The sequence below is a fragment of the Tauraco erythrolophus genome, chromosome Z (genome assembly GCF_009769465.1).
Source record: "Tauraco erythrolophus isolate bTauEry1 chromosome Z, bTauEry1.pri, whole genome shotgun sequence".
Taxonomy (NCBI): domain Eukaryota; kingdom Metazoa; phylum Chordata; class Aves; order Musophagiformes; family Musophagidae; genus Tauraco; species Tauraco erythrolophus.
The window spans coordinates 77,653,517-77,672,447 of record NC_141496.1 but is presented as its reverse complement, the minus strand read 5'-3'; the positions used below and the strand labels follow the sequence as shown (position 1 = coordinate 77,672,447).

Sequence of the window (18,931 nt, the reverse complement as noted above, 5' to 3'; positions counted from 1 at the left end):
ACCTGAAGCTTTATTTTACTTGTGTTGTTCTGGGAAAGCTAGCATCTCTGCCTAGAAATATCAGGGAAGCAACATATACCAGCTTTGCTCTTAGTGGAAATGTTTATACAAAATATATCTAGAAAGATGTGCTCCTCTACTCGAAAACAATATAAAATCTAATCATGTTATAACAGTGAAATTCATTTACTCAGCCCTAATGGCTTTCTGTGTTATGACATGGCCAAGAATATAATGCGTCTTTTAGAATTAAGATGTGACCTCCATCAATCACAAATTCTTATTTTATTGAGCAAAATAGTTGAGTAAGCTAAAACAACCTAAACTGCAATATTGTGACTTAGTTTAAAGGTAAAGACAAAGCCTTTATACAGGAACATTAAAGAATTAATGCTTTAAAGGGAAGCAAAATGTGCAGGTGAACATAGAGGCTTTGCAGCTGTAAAGGAATTCAGCTGTGACTGGACTGTAATCAAGTTTCCCTGTTAATCTGAAGGGGTGTGGGCTGTTGCCCATCAGTTACTTGCTAGCACTTTGGAAATCAGAGTTGTGTTACAGCACAGACAAACTGCTCAGAAAGCTGCCTGGTAATTCCCTCCAGGAAACAGAAATTGAATGGAGAGAAGCTCTGCGCTTCTGGAGGATACTACGTACAGATACTCCCAAGTGTTCTGCAGAAAAAAGCACTACTACCTGGTGAACCTCTGTCCTCCACCCGCTTCAGAAAGGAGTCTTCACCCAGCCACTGACTGGCGGCAGTCTGTTGGACGCTGGCCGCCTGAGCCCTCTGCAGAGCCCCAGAGGCAATCTGGGAGCGAGCCTGCATGGATCTGGAAACCCACATGATGATCTCGTTTCAGCCAGATTTCAACAGGGTGTTCGTGGACCAGCAACCCCAAAGCTAACTTAGAAACAAGGTTGGGGCATTGTAATGGAGGTGGAACCAGTGTACTTCTGGAGAGAAGGTGACATTCAAAAAGATCAGTCATAATGGCTGATGTATGGAGTTGTCTGCCCCTTCTTTAGATTAAGACTGCCACTGTCCGTGAGATGGGATATGCACAGGTACATTGGTGGAACGGGGCTTTCTGCATGGCTTCTGGCTCCACCTCTGGAGGTGGCCATGCAATAGTAGAATGTGCGGGGTTTATTTACTGTGGGACCGTGTTATCCTGGCTGAGGCATGGGGTTAGACTTGAAAACCCAACAGCATTTTTGGAGGTTTGTGAAGACTGCAATAGCTTATATAGCCGTTGTTTTTAATGGCTTGTCCTGCCTAACTCATTTCTTCATCTGTGATATCTGGAAGCCTAGTCAAGATCATCCTGTGATTCTTGATACATAATCTGGTTATGAAATCTGCAAAATGAAACCTTGTGGCACCATAATCTGGTGAATTAATTGTGGAAGTGAAACTTGTAAAGGATGTTGAGTGTGGACCTGTGCTAACTGTGACTTGCTTGAAGTAGTTGCCTTGCAGTGATACCATGGTTTTCTGTGCAGTCGTGGTGGTACAGCTTACTGTCAGACCTGCCAGAGTCAGCAGGAAGGTAGGGAATAAGCAGTATTCTGACGGGTGTGAAGGGGAAGCTCAGAAATACAACACATGGGGATGTGGGTGGCAGCCCTTCATGGACGGGAAAAGCCTCTGGAGGCCACCTGAAGCAGAGGGACCTTTCTGGGAAGCCGGGCTTTTCTGAGCTTTCAGGTAGTCTCATGTGTGCTAGTTTAACATTTTACTCATCACCCCTATAAAACTGTTTCTCTCCTGCCTTACATCCCTGCCAGTACAAGTAAGTGGCAGGAGAAGCTGGCTGGGCACTGTGCTTGCCAGGCATGGCAGCACCCAAAGGGACAACACAGGATACGGAGTTTGTCTTCCACCGCTGAGGAGTTACCAACAGGAGAAGTCACCATGGCCCACTCTCTGACGGGAACCCACAAAGGTTCTCACCCTGGCCATTAAGGATGAGGTGCATAACGTGAAGGGGCACACTCAAATCCTGTAGATCGGAGGTACAGCTGCTTCTGGAGCAAAGCTTTGAGTGGGTTATGTCCAGTCCCTCCTCACTCTCTACTGCTTAAGCAAGGACTGCCAAGTCCCTTAGGGTGCCAGTACTTAAGTATCTAAAGAAGCACACACCACTTTGGAAAAATCTACCACTTTTGCTAATTAACTTCCAATTTTAAGGAGAAAGAAGAAAATTTTTTTTTTAAAGACGTTAGCTTCTCTGGACCTCAGTTTCAAGATTTGCAAGGACTAGGTATATTACCTGTGAAATACAAGTAACATTTAATTTGCACTATTACAATACTTACAATATAATCATAGAAGAAATGTCACTACAACTAACCTGTGGCAAAGACGGGAGGATAGCACTCAGCAGTCCTAGAGAAGAGCTATACGCAGTCTTGTTCACAAGAGATGCATAAAAACACGTGAACTTCAAGCTTGTAATTTCATGTGGTCTAAACTTTCAGGATATGAAATTGCACAAAATGGAGTGATTACAGATGAGAAGAAGATGAAGAGGCTCTTTCCATTTTACACAAATACACTCACGTTTCTTTGTTAGATATCTTGAAAATAAGTAAACCTTGGGAATGAAATCTTTCTTTTGGATCTAAAAGGAATATATATAATCGATGCTGCTGTTCGTAGATGACTAGTGAGTTTCACAGGGACTGTATAATTTTAAAATGCCAACAGGAGTAAGAGCAAGCTGTAACAACTATAAAACATACTCGTACCGGTGTGACACTGTCACATTCCGTTCTGGACTGCAGAGCAGCAAACGGCCGCGTGGAAACAGGTGGAAGCAAGTTCCGTGTGATGTGTGTGTAAGCCCCGTAGCCTGGCGGTTGGAAATGAAGGGAAATTCCGGCACTGTGTCACCATCCAGGTTTCCGTTCACCATCACAAAGTGCTGCCGAGGTACAGGCCTTAGCCTGAAAACCTTTTGCTGTTTTTTCAGTCGGAAGCAAAGAATGAGAGAATATGCATGTGCGTCCATTTGCAAGATGTTTCTGACCATTGTTCTGTAAAACAATGAACTGTATTTATTCTTTAGAAATCCCATTTTAATGTCTCTACAACAAACAAAAATATTATTAAAATGACCTCTCTTCCTTCCAGTCTGTAATTCTTATATTAAATGGCACTATGTTTCAATAATTGCTTTCAGGCAGAAAATATTACAACACAAATAATACCCAAAACAATACTCTCATTATCATCTAGGCAACTCAATGAAAGCTCCAAGAACTCATTAAAATACACTTTTCATGCAATTTGCATTGCAATAATGCAGATTAAGTCTCTTGAAGTAGACATGATAAAGAAGTCAAATGTATTTCCAGAAATTTGCCCAGACTGTTTAGCTCTTGTTATATGTTAATCCTATTATTTTTCATAATAAGAATTTTAAATCGTGAACAGATTATTTTTTTTCCCTAGAAAGGCAGCATAAATTAGGATGTACTTTCTGATTTTTTTTTATATCAGTACAATATACAGGGGATAATATGACCATCTTTGCCATCTCTAAGACATTTCTAGCTACTAATGCTGCTTTTATAAACAGGAAGAACAGTTTGTCGTGGTGGACATTCATCTCAGTATACGTCCTTAAACTGAAAGGAGATTGGTTGTTTTTTAAGAATAGTTGTAGTTCATGTTTCCTATTCACTTCAGTATCTCTTTTTCTGTTGTCAATTATCATCACTCCTGCCAGACTGCTGACTGAGCTGAGAAAAAGGTCGTCTTCAGTTCATTCCTCTCCCTCAAATGCAAAAATCTAGATGTGCTTATGTACCTTTCACACTTCTCGCCTCTCTTCTTTCTGCCTGTGCACCTAAAACACATGCTGGAAATAGTCTTAAGGGCAGTAGTAGCTTTTCCTTGTAGGAAAGCTGTGCTAATGTTAGAGTACAAGTACAACATACGTGCTGAATGTATTACACTATTTCAAAGAATGGAATGTATTTTCAAATATTTGAATGCTTTGAGAAGTTTAGAAACTGCGTAGTAGAACAGCTACCAGTAACTATTTCAAAGTAAGCTTTAAATGCTGTATTTTTCAAGGAGGGAGGGGTTGAGGGATGGAAATCTGATGTTTTACTGGTAGTATGAGCCAATTCATGTGCTGTTACATTAGTATGTTTTGAGTATACTTAGTTCATGTTTAATTTTTTTCTTTTAAATGTGCATACAGAGGGTAGGTGGATGTTACTTCATTTAAATTTAGATACAGCCAACCATGTTTGTTTGGTTTTTTTAAACCTTTTTTTACTTGCAAATAAGACTCTTTTTATTGTATTCTATTCAGGGGGAGGAGGGGTAGTTACTAACTGTTTTGGGTATTGAATTAAGTAACTTTTGTCTTCTTTTTGATATTGACAACCTTTAAAGCATCTGGATCCTTGTCAAGGCTGGTTTGAGAATAGCTACACTAAAAGGAACCTGTTGGTTAAAGCAAGCTCGTCAGTAACTCTGCTTCTGCTCTCCAAGTGTTGCAGGTGGAGAGCTCTTCGACTTCTTAGCTGAGAAAGAATCTCTCACAGAGGAGGAAGCTACAGAATTTCTCAAACAGATACTCAATGGTGTTCAGTATCTCCACTCTCTGCAAATTGCCCACTTTGATCTTAAGGTGTGTTGAGCAGATAAAAACTTCAACAACTGTAAGCAACATCCATTAAAGTCCTCTGTAACACCAGCCACAAATCTGCCATCGTGCAGATCTTGGCTGTAGTTTTGTTTTGCTAGCTTATGTAGACAGCCATTGAAAAGAAATTACTGAACCGTAAATAGTTCCCATCTGTTTTTAATGTAAGACTCTTCATGGAAAACGGCAACTTCCGATGAAATTAAACTATTCTGAGGAAGCAACCTTGAAATAAAAATGGTGATTATGATTTTATGGAATGCGAATGGGATCTGGATGAAACACTCAAAGCAGGATTCCTTTTTTTGAACTTTTTTTTTTTCTATTGTATACATTTTATGTTCATATGAACATTATTTATAGGTACTAAATTGAAACACTACGGAGTTAAGTACAAAGATTCTTGTGGAGCAGATAGAGCAGATAATTCCCTCTTCTTTTTGCTTTTGACACTTTTTTTGTTTGTTTTTAGAAAACTTGGTAATTGCATCCTTTTGGTAATGAAAAGAAAGCTTTTGTATCTGAATTCAGTTACTGTATTTTTAATGTTTCTGTTTCAGAATGTTTTCCTCTGTAAGATTTTTTTCGGAGGTAGGGAGCTGAACATTCCCTAAAGTCTGCTGAGGTTGGCAGCTATATCTATAATAGGAAAAGGAGGCATAGTTATTGCATTGCAATGCAATTCTGAAAGGGGTGCTGTATTCTGGGGATGATGTAGGGAAGGAAATGGTTTTCAAGGTAAGCATACCTTTTCCAGTCTAATCTTCATTACGTACAGTAATATACTTGGTCTTTGTATGACAGTCAGCAAGAAAAAAAAAGTGAATCTAGTAAGAAATAAATTTCTTAAAATAAGAAATGTAAATTTTTGCCAATGTGCTTGTGATGAAACAAAGCATCCTTACACCAGATACCAAGAATATGTGAATTAAAGTGTTCAGCAAGAATTAAAGTATGCAGAACAATAAAAGTATGCAACAGAAATGTAGGGAGAGAAGCACGTATCAGCCCCTGTAATTGAGGAAGACAGGTAAAAGAAGGGTGATGATGAAGAGCTGTCCTTAGTGACTCCAGACGTCCTTAACAATGTGAGCAGGATGGAGGTATCTGCAAGAACTTTTCAGAGCATGCTAGCTTATGGACATGACAGGATATGGAGACTAAGTAGCCAGTTCTGTATGCTCGTTAAAGTGATGGAGTGTACAAGCAGGATGCTTTGATGTACTCTTGACATTTTATCTTCTAATTTTATTCTGTTTTTCCAAGTCTTTCTTCTAAAATAATCCAAATGCCATATTTTAAAATACAGCTAGAAAACACAAAAGAACCTGCTCTTTATCCTTTTATTGTAAGTGTGTTGAGTCTTATAATCTGGGAGCTGGACCACTCCAGAAGTTTCCCTTCAAGATCCAAAGGCAACCGATTGCTTGTGCAGTGTGAAAGAAACCTCAACCAAGCCCAAATACTAATTAATAGGACTTTGCACTGCTCAAATGGCTGTAGCACAGGGCCTGTGGTCTTTACCTAACACTAGAGAGCATGTTTCACTTAGGGTCAGTCCACATGAAAACTGCAGCTGTTGTATCTACAAGAGTTCAAATCTTGGCCCTGTGGAAATCACAGCACTCTGTCATCAACATGAAATCCTAGTTTACTGTAGTTAAGTTTTAGCGTGTGTTAGATCGTAATAGGAAAAGACAGAATTTTTCTGCTGAAGACACAATTCAAGAGGCTGAAGGAGGTAAATAGAAGTGTTCAGTGCTGAAGAATGTTGGTATGTGTTAGACACTTTGTACCTATTTTAATCTCTCTTTCTCTCCCTCTTCCTCCTTCTCAAAGCCTGAAAACATAATGTTGTTGGACAGGAATGTACCAAAGCCTCGAATCAAGATTATTGACTTTGGTTTAGCACACAAAATTGACTTTGGAAATGAATTCAAAAATATCTTCGGAACACCAGAGTTTGTTGGTGAGAAAACTGTTGTTTCTTCAAACTATTCTTTGTCAGTCTGGGCAACAGTGTATGTGGCTTAGCTTGGTTTTGTTGAGTTACAGGTTATGTAATTTCTGTGTAATTCATGACATTTTGAAATTTAGGTAAACAATGTGTAGCATTCTGTTCCGACTTAGACTTGCTTTAAGATCTTTTTATCTATCAGCATTTTAGCTTGTTGTCTGTGACATACATAGGCTCAGAGTGACATAGAACTGTTCTTTGACTAGGTACTGATCTTCCTGCTTTCTCCTTTAGCTCCTGAAATAGTAAATTATGAGCCTCTTGGTCTTGAAGCAGATATGTGGTAAGTTATTGAATCTTACTTGAAATAAATCTCTCATGATTATTCTTACGTTCTAACCTTTTTTTTTTTTCTCTCTCCCCCTCCATCTGTTTCACTCCCCTCTCCCTTATCCTTCCCCCCCCCCCACCCCCTTCACTCCAGGAGCATTGGTGTAATAACTTATATTCTGTAAGTATCTATGGGTGGTTCTTGCAAATGCAGTTTTTTTAATTCATGGTATCGTACAAGTCAAACCATTTGGATTGCACATTGTGACTCAAGTTGAATGGTCATAAAAGCAATAGTATAATTATCGAAAGAATGGCCATAAATCAGCACTGAGATAGCATGGAAAGCAGTCTTCAAATCTGTAGGTGATTTTCCACAGTGGCTTTATCTTAATGGGTATTCTCTGAAATTACAGGAAAGCTTTTTGCCCTGCTAGATCACATCTTTCTGAAAGTACATTTGCAGTCTTAAAGCAGAAAAGAAAAATGTTCACTTTCTTCTGTTATTTGATCTCAGAGGGTTGCAACGACAATGTTACAACATGTAATGAGAGGAATGTTCTGTCTTTTTTGCAGCCTAAGTGGTGCATCACCATTTCTCGGAGAAACCAAGCAGGAAACATTAGCAAATGTGTCTGCTGTGAATTACGAATTTGAAGAAGAGTTCTTCCGTAACACCAGTGCCCTAGCTAAAGATTTTATACGAAGGCTTCTAGTCAAGGATCCAAAGTGAGTTGTTTGTCTTATGTATGCACTGTTGCAGCCTATGTCTCTAGTATTTCCAGTTACGTGGTATTTTGAGATGTTAGTTAAATAAACATGTAGTGGTATGTAATTTTTTACTATCTGAAACAGTTCTATCTTTTATTCTATTAAAGGAAGAGAATGACTATTCAAGATAGTTTGCTGCATCCTTGGATCAAGGTTAGCCTGTAATTCATTCTCTGCTGTCCTGTTTTCAGTCATTCTTCGTTTCATATTTCACTTTCACTTTTCAAGTTCCTCAACAAGAAAAATTGACATAATTGTTTGATATAACTTACTGTTTTGGAATGCTATCTGTATGAAAACTAATACTTGCAGAATGTGGACTTCATTAACATACCCTCTATGTAAGTCAGTAATAGGAAAGCTGCCCACTATTGAGGTGAGAATCACACTCAGGCAGAAAAGCTCATCTTCAGGCAGCGTTGCACTGACAAAGAGGTATTCTCTGAATCCAGTTCAATTTTCCCTCACATTTTTCATCTTCTCATCTCCTTATTTAGATTTGGCAAAAAGGGATCATCTCTCTTCTGTCCTTCCTCTTTAGACCAAAGAAAGCATTGGCGTGAGGCAGTGGTCCACTTCTTTCAGTGTTCCACAGTGTTTGGTTTAGATTGAGCTATTGTGGTGCTGCTAGGTTGAGAGGGAGAAAATGGGACTTATCATTCTTAATGCATGTAGTAATACCTGCCACTTAATTTTTTAAATTCCATATCACATTCTGATTGTGAGTCTTCAATGCCACTGATTTTCTTGGTCTTGGGGATACACAGTGGGTATTTGACCCAATTCCACTTCCCAGAGAACTAGTCAGCAGAATATTTATCTGTTCCACAGCTACTCGGGTTCACTGTTCAGCATCCTAGGGCAGACGTTTCTACATCACTATGCCAAACTACAGATCTGACTGTGCTTTGCTGACTTTTTGGTGAGATAATCTTAAACAGCTGAAAGATGTTGAAATGATTTTTTACACTGCTGAAGCGAGCATTGTCCAAGTTTGTCTCTCAGGGACCAGTCTTCACTCCTGCAACAAGACGTGTTGTTTTGTACCCTGTTATGTTCCTTTATATCTTCACTTTCTCAGCCCTCAGCATTCTCCTCAGCCCTGCTGGTCATATCTTCTTTCCCCTTTTCCCATCGCTACCTTTACCTGCGTTTCCCCATAAAAATTACTTCAGATGTGGGATCATATAATGCAAAATTTGGTATGCTCCACTGGTAACTGGTACTTAGTATTAGTCTATAAGGAAGTCCAAAGGGTGCCGTCTTAAGGCTTGCTGCGCAGGCAGGTGGGATGTGATTTTTTTTATGGGTCCCAGCAGTGTCCAGCTGATTTCACTGAGACTGGAGCACAATTTGACTGTGTTTAAAATCAGCCAGGAAGTCTTCCCAGAAGACAAGATTTATCTAGAAAATGATCTCCAATGCCTCTGTCACAGAAGGAAGGATAAAGCTGAGTGTTGTGTTGGCTGTTGGGTTTTTTGATTAAAATGAAAAAACAAATTTTAGTATTGCATGTAATGTTCTTAGGTATGGATTTTCTTTATGGCATTTTCTCAAGAAATTCCATCTGCATGCCGCGCTAGGCTGTGGATGTTAAAATTATATGCTTACAATTACTTCATTATTACAGCATGATTACAGTTTTATTATAACGTGAGTGGAAGTCATCACTGAAGGACAGAGTCTTACATGAAGGAAGGTGTTTTATGAAAGTTCTGATTGTAATTGTGGGATATTTTACAACAGCTCTCTTTTCTGTTTGCGCATAGCCTAAAGACACCCAGCAAGCACTTAGTAGAAAAGCATCTGCAGTGAACATGGAGAAATTCAAAAAGTTCGCAGCACGACGGAAATGGAAAGTAAGTCGTTGAATAAATCTGCAAAATGTTGATGACACACAAATGCAGTAGCGTTACTTGCTCCAGAGAGACATCAGTGCCTTTAAGAGCAGAGAAGGAAGAAAGAACCTATTCCTCTGTCATTTGGAATAAATTAGGTGCTTGAATACGGTGGTATGGGAGAATACATTTTGTTAATGATCTGCATACAAATGCTTGTGTGTGGATTGTCTGGTTTATGCATCTAGCTGTATGCTGTTTTCATGTGTCTTGGTAATGTTTTCAGAGAAAAGGCATTTCTAAGTGTAGGTACATGTTTTTTGACAGTAATCCCAGTAAATCAAACATCCCTTAAGCAAGCCTCAGCGAGTTAATTATTCCAGTACTTATGCCAACACTCAACAGAGTACGAAAGAAAAACTAGTCTCTTTTGCAAAAGATTTTTGGCCTGAGACTGCCAACCTGTTCAGAAGGTTGGTGCCCCTTAATCTTTCCAGAAGTGGGGCAAAGTACTGGCTGAAAGCGTTGATCTGTGCAAGGTGCAGTTCATCAAGACAGTTATTCCTCCTCCTTCAGAGTGCACATGGGGGAATTCACACTGACACTAAGCAAAGGCAGGACTGGTGTGTGAGAAATCTGTTTATCACGAGGAGAGATGAAACATGAGACAGCCGAGGTCACTATTATTAGAAAAGGAGTTTTATTCATTGTCACGGAGGCCAAGAAATAGGATGATTTTGCTAAGCTATGGACCAAAGGCACAAAATGTCCAGCTATGCAGTACAATTTTTTTGCCGAAGTTTAGTGTCTGTGTTAGGAGAACATCTGTGGTTATTTATAAAATTTAACTACTGGTCTGCTGCCCTAGAATGAAATGGTGGGTCTAGGAATATCTCAAACTGTTTTGTAATATGGCATTTAAAGGAATGCTGTCAACCAATTTACACTCAGTTTAGGTTTTGTGTGTACCTACTTTAAAATACATACATTTCAATGTTTTCAGTGAGAACAAGAGGGTGTAATACAAATCTGTTTTGCTTTGTATTTGAACAGCTTGGTGAAATAGTAGCAATGCAGAAATATTACATGGCTTTTCTTGGTGCATATGAACAGCCTATCTGAATTATAAATGTCAAAAGAAATTGAAGGTTTGAATGAAATATAAGAAGCACATGGGGAGTGTTGAAGTCAAATTCCAGTTTGTTTTGCTAATACGACAGTATTCCTTTAAAATCTCTGCAATAGCATCTTATCACAAGTATTCTGTTTTGATTTTTTTTTTACATATAGCTTTTTTCTTCTTATTTTTAAAAAGCAATCAGTGCGTTTAATATCCTTGTGCCAAAGATTGTCAAGATCTTTCTTGTCCAGAAGTAACATGAGTGTCGCTAGGAGTGATGATACTCTGGTAAGTGGGTACTTATATGCTTAGAATGCTTTACTACATCTGAAACTTACCATTTTCTGAAATGGTTCTATGGGCTATTGAAAATGTGCAAAAGTAATTAATCTCATATGTAGGAAGAAATAGATGTTAAGGCTATGGATGTCAGTTATCCATAGTCTGATCTTTTGCTTGACGCAAACCTTGGAATTTACTAATTATCATGGTGAGACTGATAGCTAGTGCCAGAAGTTCGTACGTCTTCATTTCGAAGTTTGATTCAGGAAGATTTTTTTGTACTGAAGCAATTATAATGTTAAAAAGTTGCATCAGAATTTTTCACTACAGTGAAATAATACTGTATTTTTTTAACAGACTATTCAAAATCATGGAGACCCTCTTAGAACCAATGAATGCTAGACAGCAGTATCACAATAAGCGATTATTTAAAGAGGAAATTTTAAAGTTGGCCAGTATTCAATTTGTGGTATTATGTATGTCTACTAGATTTAAGTAGTCAGGAGGAGTTGCTATATGCTTTCTAATTACAAATGCTTGTAAATCCAAAAGCATTCTTTCTTAAGTTGCTCTCCAGGTTTTAATACACACTTCACAAATTCCCTGTAATCAGCAAAGTATGTATGTTAATATGTTTAGAGCTGGGTAACCTCATCTTTTTTGTGCATTAATAGGATCAAACTTCAAAAATTCTTCAAAGCTCTTTTTATCCATACTGTCTTCCCTGTGTCCCTCCTGTGCAACTCTACACTCGGGTTTCCACTTTTCCTCCTCTTACCTTTCTACTTCCAGGCTCTTTATTCTCTCCATTTATCCTTCCTTTACCTGCCTCCCTCACCTCAGCTATCAGTATACCTGTTAACACTGGATCAGCATTTGACACCTCTGTTGTAGCAGAAAGTATTGTAGCCTAATGTTAGTGTTCTGAAAAATCTGAAACCTTAGGAGAGAGGAGGTGAGAGTCATCCAAATACTGGGCTCAGTGAGTTTCAGTTCTTCGACATTTGAGAGCATGGGAGAAAAATAAAGTTACACCTGTATCTAGGCTCATAACTTCATTCTAGACTTTTAACTGGTCCGTTTGAATAGATGACAGCTTGGTCCAAAGTACCTCTCCTGTGTCATATTCCTGGATGGCATGAAACTTGATATTCCGGTTTGTATTTGTGTAGCTCTTGCTTTTTTTAATGTTCACATATATGCATGGAATTAGTTTCATTTCATGCAAGTATTGCATCTGTTGAAAGTCTTAGGAGGAAAAAGAAAATTCACCTAATAAAAGAAACCTGTTTGAAATCTCAGTGAGTAATGGGTTCATGTGTGAAGAAAGAAGAGGGAAGAATATTGTACTAGAAAAAGTGTGGGGGCTTTTGGTGTGGGTTTTCAAATAACACGTGTGCATGTTAGCCATATGCTTCATGAAAGATTACTACTTGCAGCTGAAGCACTCTGAAAGACTTCAAAAATTTTACTTTTTAATTTTTTTAAATGTCTTGGCAGCTGTTCAGGTAGGGATTTTTTTCCTTGAAGCTAACAATTTTTCTTCCTTCTCATTTAATTACAAGGATGAGGAAGATTCTTTTGTGATGAAAGCTATTATTCATGCCATCAATGATGACAATGTTCCTGGATTACAGCACCTTCTGGGATCTTTGACAAATTATGATGTCAATCAACCCAACAAGGTAATGTGGGTCTGTGTTGAGGTGCGTGGGGGACTAGCTATCACCCTGTTGAATAGAGCAATGTGGTTGTAAAATAGAAGTATAACACTTGAAATGAAAAGGAAAGGCAAGTGGATGGGAAATAATTCTGCCTTTCTTTTTGAGAAATTTTAGTGTGTTCTGTGTTGAGTCTTCTCAAACGACCTGAAAAAGGAGCCCAAAATGTGGGGTTTTTTGCCTAAGTCTGAAAAAGTGTTAACCAAATCTATTGTCAATAGCTGTGGTATATCAGATGTCAGCTTTTGCTTTTGTTTGCAGTTGTTTCTTGTGGCAGAAGAAGATGACAATATGTAGTGTCCTGGTTTTGACTGGGACAGAGGTAGATTTTCTTTTCAGCAGCTGGAAGAGCTCTGTGCTTTGGTTTTAGTCTGGCATTTGCTATAAGAAGAGCATTGACAGCACACTGATGTTTATAGTTGGTACTGAGACCTCAGGGACTTTTCAGCTGCCGTGTTCTGCTAGTGTGCAGGAGCACAACAGGCTGTGGGGAAGCATGGCTGGGACAAAGGGCCCACAACTCCCTCTGATTCGAATTTAGACTTAGGATTGAGGGCTAGATTGGCCAAAGAAGTATTCCATATCATGCAACATCATGCCCTGTATATAGATGAGGGTTGCCTGGAATTAAGGGATTTTGCTCTTCTGGAGGCTCTCGGAGTGCTCTCTCTCTCTTGTTCTCTTTTTGGGCCTCTTGCCCATCTGGGATTGTGATGTTGGGACTTACCTGTTTTGGAATTGGTTACTGGGACGGGACAGGCCTTGGCCACCGAGTGGTGAGCAATTACACTGTGCATCACTTGTTTGCATATATTGTTATAATTATACACATATATATTCATATACTGTTATCATCATTATTCTTTTTATTTTATATTATTATTAAATTGTTCTTTTCTCAACCCAGGAGTCTGCTTTCCTTTTCCCCTTTAATTCTCTTCCCCATTCCCGGGGGTGGGAGAGGGTAAGCGAGTAGCTGTGTGGTGTTTAATTGCCAGCTGGGCTAAACCATGACATGTAGGATTAACCAGAGTGACTTTGCAAAGAACTGTTAGAAACAGAAGTCCCATGCTGCACAAACTGGTTATGTGAACATAATGTTAGATGGCATCGATCATTTTCAGAAATGAAATGACTTGCCTACTACTGTATTTCAGTGTACTACTGCTGTACCAGCAGGAATATTGGAACTGAGACCAAGAGACCAAAGTTCTGTTGCTGACTCTGGTGTTTAACCTTGGATAAATCATCTCTGCTCTAGTTTTTACTTTTTTGAATGGTTATACTGACCTTCATTATAAAGTACTTTGAGAAATATCCGTGAAGAGCACTATAAAAGTAAACTATCTGTTATTTTTATTGTTAAGGAGTCTTGAACCTTTCAAGAAATCACTGTATTTTTTGTTTTAATGATGCAGCCCCATTTAACTTTCCTATATGTTGCTGGTGGTTTATGTTTTTGAGGTAGTATGACAAACACCTTAGGTAATCTGGCTTAAAATGGGGAACATCCTTGCCAAACTGGGCTCATGAGAGCTTAACATTTGAAAAGCATGCTTTTAATGTGTGGTGTATCATTTAGTAAATGTGAATTCATCCCGAAAATATGGAAAATTGCTATGCAATAAATTACTTTGGATAAAGGGACAAATTATTTTCTATACAGTATTGTCTGAAGACTTAATTTGGAACTGGAAATCCAGAGATGCCATTCAATGCCTGCCTTCTATTCTACTCTCTTTTCTTAATCCTTCAAAAATTAAATATATAGTTCTTGGTTGTATTTCCTTATTAGCACGGAACACCTCCACTACTGATTGCTGCTGGCTGTGGAAACATTCAGATGCTTCAGTTGCTTTTGAAGCGTGGATCCCGTATTGATGTTCAAGATAAGGTCAGAGTTGTTCTTTGTCACCGTTCTGTGTAAGTTTTTCAGTACAGTTAACAGAGAACAAGCAGTTCAGACCAAGCTGTGTTGAAAAGTAAAAAATCTGGGCTGTAGAGCCTGTTTTCTGTCTTCCACAGCAAAAACATTGTCATGGGTTAGGCTGAGTCTGGCAAGCAAACCCACGCAGCTCTCCCAGTCCAGTAAAATGGAGAGGAGAGAAAAATGTAGTAAAAGAGCTGAGGATCGAGACAGGAACAGAAGAGCACCCACCAACCACGGTCCCGGGCAAAAGAGGCTTTTTCTTAATGCAAAACTATTTATTAACAGCTACCTAGAAAGAGAAAAGCACACAAAAACGGTTACTTAAGAGAATAACGAGAAAACAAGGCCAGGTCTTAAAAACAACACCACTCCCCCCTTCTTTGCCTCTTCTTCCCGGCTCTACCTCCTCCCCGCAGTGGCGCAGGGGGCAGGGAATGGGGGAGTGCAGGTCAGTTCATTCCAAGTTGTTACTGCCGCTTCTCTTACAGGAAAAGGAGTCCTTACACCATTGTCCCTTGCTCCAGTGGATCCCCTACTCACGGCGAAAGCGTGAATCCTGCCCGCTGGGGGGGCAAATCCTTACCCCATCGGATTTGCCCCAAGTGCGGGCTTTACCAGTCCTGGGCTTTTAAGGAGCTGCAGCCACTCACTCTGGCGTGGGTCATCAATAAACTTTAAATGTGCTCCGGCGTGGGTCGTCATGTCGACCTTAAATGTGTCTCCGTACAGACTCTGAATGCGTAAAATGCGTAAAATGCGTCTCTACCTGTGCCCATGATTCACAATAGTCTCAGGCTTAGGCATCTCTTCCCGACGTGGGTCATCCACTGGTTGCGAGTGGGTCTCTGCTTGCTCCACCGAGGACTTGTTTGCAAAGGGCCTGCTGGCAAGGGGGACTCAGCCGCAGCACACGCTGTTCTGTTCCATCTTCACTGACCTCTTATGTGTGTGGCCGTTTCTCTTAGATTTCAGTCCTGTCTGGGTGAACTCGGCCCGGTGGGCGCCCCGGCAGCGGGGCTCTCCCCGAGTTCCCCAAGCGGCTCCGCCGCCGCCATCCTCGACGGAGCGGGCCCGGCCCGGCCCAGGCCGCCGGCCCGGCCGGGAGCCGGGAGCGGGGGCCGTGCCCCCCTGCCGTCTCCTTGCTCCTGGGCAAAGGCACACCTTTCCGGTTCCTTTGTCCGACGTAAATAGGGCAATTCGCAGAGGCGCCGATTGGCTCAAGCCCCGAGGGGGATGGGAGTCCGGTGTGATGGGCAGCTTCTGCCACCCGGACCTCCCCCCCCACTTCAAACCATAACAAACATAAAAGCAAATCTTTAATAATTTCGGTTTTTACTAGCGCATATCCTCTGATTTTGATCACTTTATTAGCTGAAGTAATTTGAATGATACTAATCTTAAAATGTAGTTGGTGCTTACAAAATTGCCTCAATTACTTCAAATTACTGATTGCTCTAAAACACAATGGTGAACTTTTATTTAATATGGGACAGTAAATGCACATTTTAGCAACGGGGAATATCATAGCTAGAAGTTGTATGTCATGGAGGGTATGCTTTGCAACAAGCTTTTTTTTACAAATGTAATGATCTGGAGTTCATTTAAAGCAAACTTGAAGCACTATCTCCTTCTCTGTCTAGTAGATGGTAAAGTAATCAAGATCTTGAAAGGTTTTTATCTCATGACTGCTCTTTCCAAAGAAATCTATTACAAGGGGGAAAAGGTTTATCCTTGCAAACAGTGAATGATCCTGTTAATCATCCTTGCATGGAGGGGGGTTTTGTTTTCATTGTTGGTATGTGGAGTTGTTGAACCAATTTGAAGGGTTTCTTTAAAAAGGAAATATTTTCATATAAGCTTGAATAGCTGTTCGATATATCTGTGAATGTCTAAGTGTGTGTATGCCTCAGCTGAAAATGTAGAATTATAATTATAAATTGATCAGTAACATCTGTAATCAAATATTTTTGACAGGCTGGATCTAATGCAATCTATTGGGCTTCTCGACATGGTCATGTAGAAACACTGAAATTTCTCAATGATAATAAGTGTCCTTTGGATGTTAAGGATAAGGTAAGAAAAAAATCCTTTTCATTTTTCATGCAGAGAGGCTTTTATTGTAACTTTATCTTAGCAGAGAGAGGTCTTTCAATTGGAATGATTTTCAGCTGTGCCATAATTCCAAGAATGTGACTGACTTTTTTAGTGGTTTTATAAACTGACATATACGGCTGTGATAACACGGCTTTAAAGTAGCTGTATGTACTGATTATTTTCCTGACAAATGTTAACCAAGTGTGCATGTTAAATGTGGTGAGTACATGGTGGGTAGGTGGGGAAGTATAAACCTAAATTAATTTTCGCTTGAAAACTGGATTTCTCATTAGAACTCAGGATAAAATCGTGATTCTGTTTTTCATTCCTCTTGATTGAAAATCACTTTTGTCTGACAAGTAAATTTGACTGTTATTAAGTTGAGTATAATGAAGCCTAACAATTTATAGCTGATGAACACTTACCTTGTCTCCAGCAGTGTTTCTTGAGCAGCATTTGTCCTAGAAACTAGTTGCTGTTAAAATCTTATACCATAGCGATGTATTTATACCAGCCAAAGCTCCAGTACAGAGACAATTATACTTGGGAAACAGTTTGCTTTTTTGAGGGAACTAGTGGAAGGCAAGCCATGTGAGCAACGTTATTGTTCAACTGCTGATAGGTCTACTAGGAAAGAGGTTACTCTCTTAATAAAAATACCATTTCTTTTTCATGTAATTTCAACAAAAGGTTGCAAATAATTACGTGTAACGACCAAAATACCGGAAGTGTTAGGCTGACTCCTTATAGTTCTATATACAGGGCGAAGCGGAGACATATGGAAATGGTATGAATAGAAATAGGATGTCTGTTTCAACACCAGTTGCACACGCAGCTGCCTCCTGGTGTTGCTCGTAAATCTCATTGTGGCTGTGAACTTGAACAAATTAAGCAGGAAGACTAAGTTCTGCAAAAGGAAGGCCTTTGAAGGAATAACCTGTCAGGTGGTGTATCTGTCACGTACAAGGACGGTTTGAAAGCTGGAGATCTCTGCTGACAGCGGCTGTGCCACTGGGTTATGGGGACGGAGGAGTACCCCATGCAGTGTACTGCCGTTCAGGCTGTGCACAGCAGTGTATATCTGGCGGTGACATACGAAATTACGTTGGCCTGTTCTTCTGTGATTGCAGTCTGGGGAGACCGCTCTCCACGTCGCAGCTCGGTACGGGCATGTGGATGTGGTTCAGTTTCTCTGTAGCGTTGGATCCAATCCAAACTTTCAAGACAAGGTGAGTCATGGACACTGTCTGGTTTTCTTCAACAAATGAGGCTTTAATGTGAGTGGTCAAAACTCTTAGACTTACCTTGCAGCCTCTGGCATGTTTGCATTCGGAAAAAATAACAGAATTATGGAGGTTTCAGTACCTCTTAATAGATGAAAATTATTCAAAAAACATTGTGCATGAACCAACTACTGTTACAAAACACAGGTTCTCTCGAAAATGAAACCTTAAAGATGGAGAAACTCAACGTCATGAAGGTATGGGTGATGATGTGTGTTCTGTGAACTCAGCTGAAGCTTTTTATTAGTTTTTGCCTTGACTTCAGCTTATTTTTAGCTGTCATGGGACTTTTCTGGTGTCAAGCACTCATTTTTGAAAATGAGAGGAGGGCTCAGGAGAACTTCTTTAGAGCTCTGAACTCTTGTGAGAAAATAGGAAAGAAAAGGCTCAATAGAAAAAAACATCATTTGACCGAAATTTAACTGTGTATATGAGTTCCACAAGCCTCCCCAAGTGCTGCATCCTCTAGGACTACCTTTATATTGTTTAAGCAGTAGTAGGCCAAGGGACCACAGGATGTGCTGTTTGACTATTTCTTTTCCTCAGATTTTTACAGAAACCTTGAGTACAGTCCAAGTCCTCCAATATTATCAGCATCAGCTTTCTCCTCAGTGATATTTGCCAGATACAGAAAGGATACCCCATTTCTTAGACAGAATGACGTTTTTGGCATGTTTTAATCCTCCTTGCTTTTCAGTGGGCTCCTTTCAATAGCATATTTTTGTAAAACATTTGAGTTTTGTAATGATGTTTCATATAACTGTTCTGAAGTACTAGGAGACTGAAGGTGGATATTTTGAAGCTTCCTGGGTTCAAGCAAAAAGCAGATTAGAATTTAAGTCACAACTGAACTCGAAATGCCTACAGTTTCAAAGACTTTGTTGTGTTGCACGTTTAAAGGACTCAGGTTTCTGAGCATCCAAGTCGCTGCCTAAACATTC

The 18,931-nt window shown here is 39.8% G+C and overlaps 1 protein-coding gene across 2 annotated transcripts in view; it reads left to right on the top strand.

The window, feature by feature from the left end:
* The window catches only part of DAPK1 (death associated protein kinase 1), a 92,567-nt gene that overhangs the window by 47,586 nt on the left and 26,050 nt on the right, over positions 1–18,931 (top strand). For both annotated transcript variants that reach the window (XM_086630098.1, XM_086630099.1), the window contains exons 3-14: positions 4,511–4,649; positions 6,504–6,633; positions 6,916–6,964; positions 7,106–7,132; positions 7,528–7,680; positions 7,830–7,875; positions 9,492–9,581; positions 10,876–10,968; positions 12,528–12,647; positions 14,479–14,577; positions 16,588–16,686; positions 17,838–17,936. In XM_086630098.1, the coding sequence (XP_086486224.1) occupies positions 4,511–4,649; positions 6,504–6,633; positions 6,916–6,964; positions 7,106–7,132; positions 7,528–7,680; positions 7,830–7,875; positions 9,492–9,581; positions 10,876–10,968; positions 12,528–12,647; positions 14,479–14,577; positions 16,588–16,686; positions 17,838–17,936 (1,144 nt within the window). The remainder of the gene's footprint in view (positions 1–4,510; positions 4,650–6,503; positions 6,634–6,915; positions 6,965–7,105; positions 7,133–7,527; positions 7,681–7,829; positions 7,876–9,491; positions 9,582–10,875; positions 10,969–12,527; positions 12,648–14,478; positions 14,578–16,587; positions 16,687–17,837; positions 17,937–18,931) is intronic.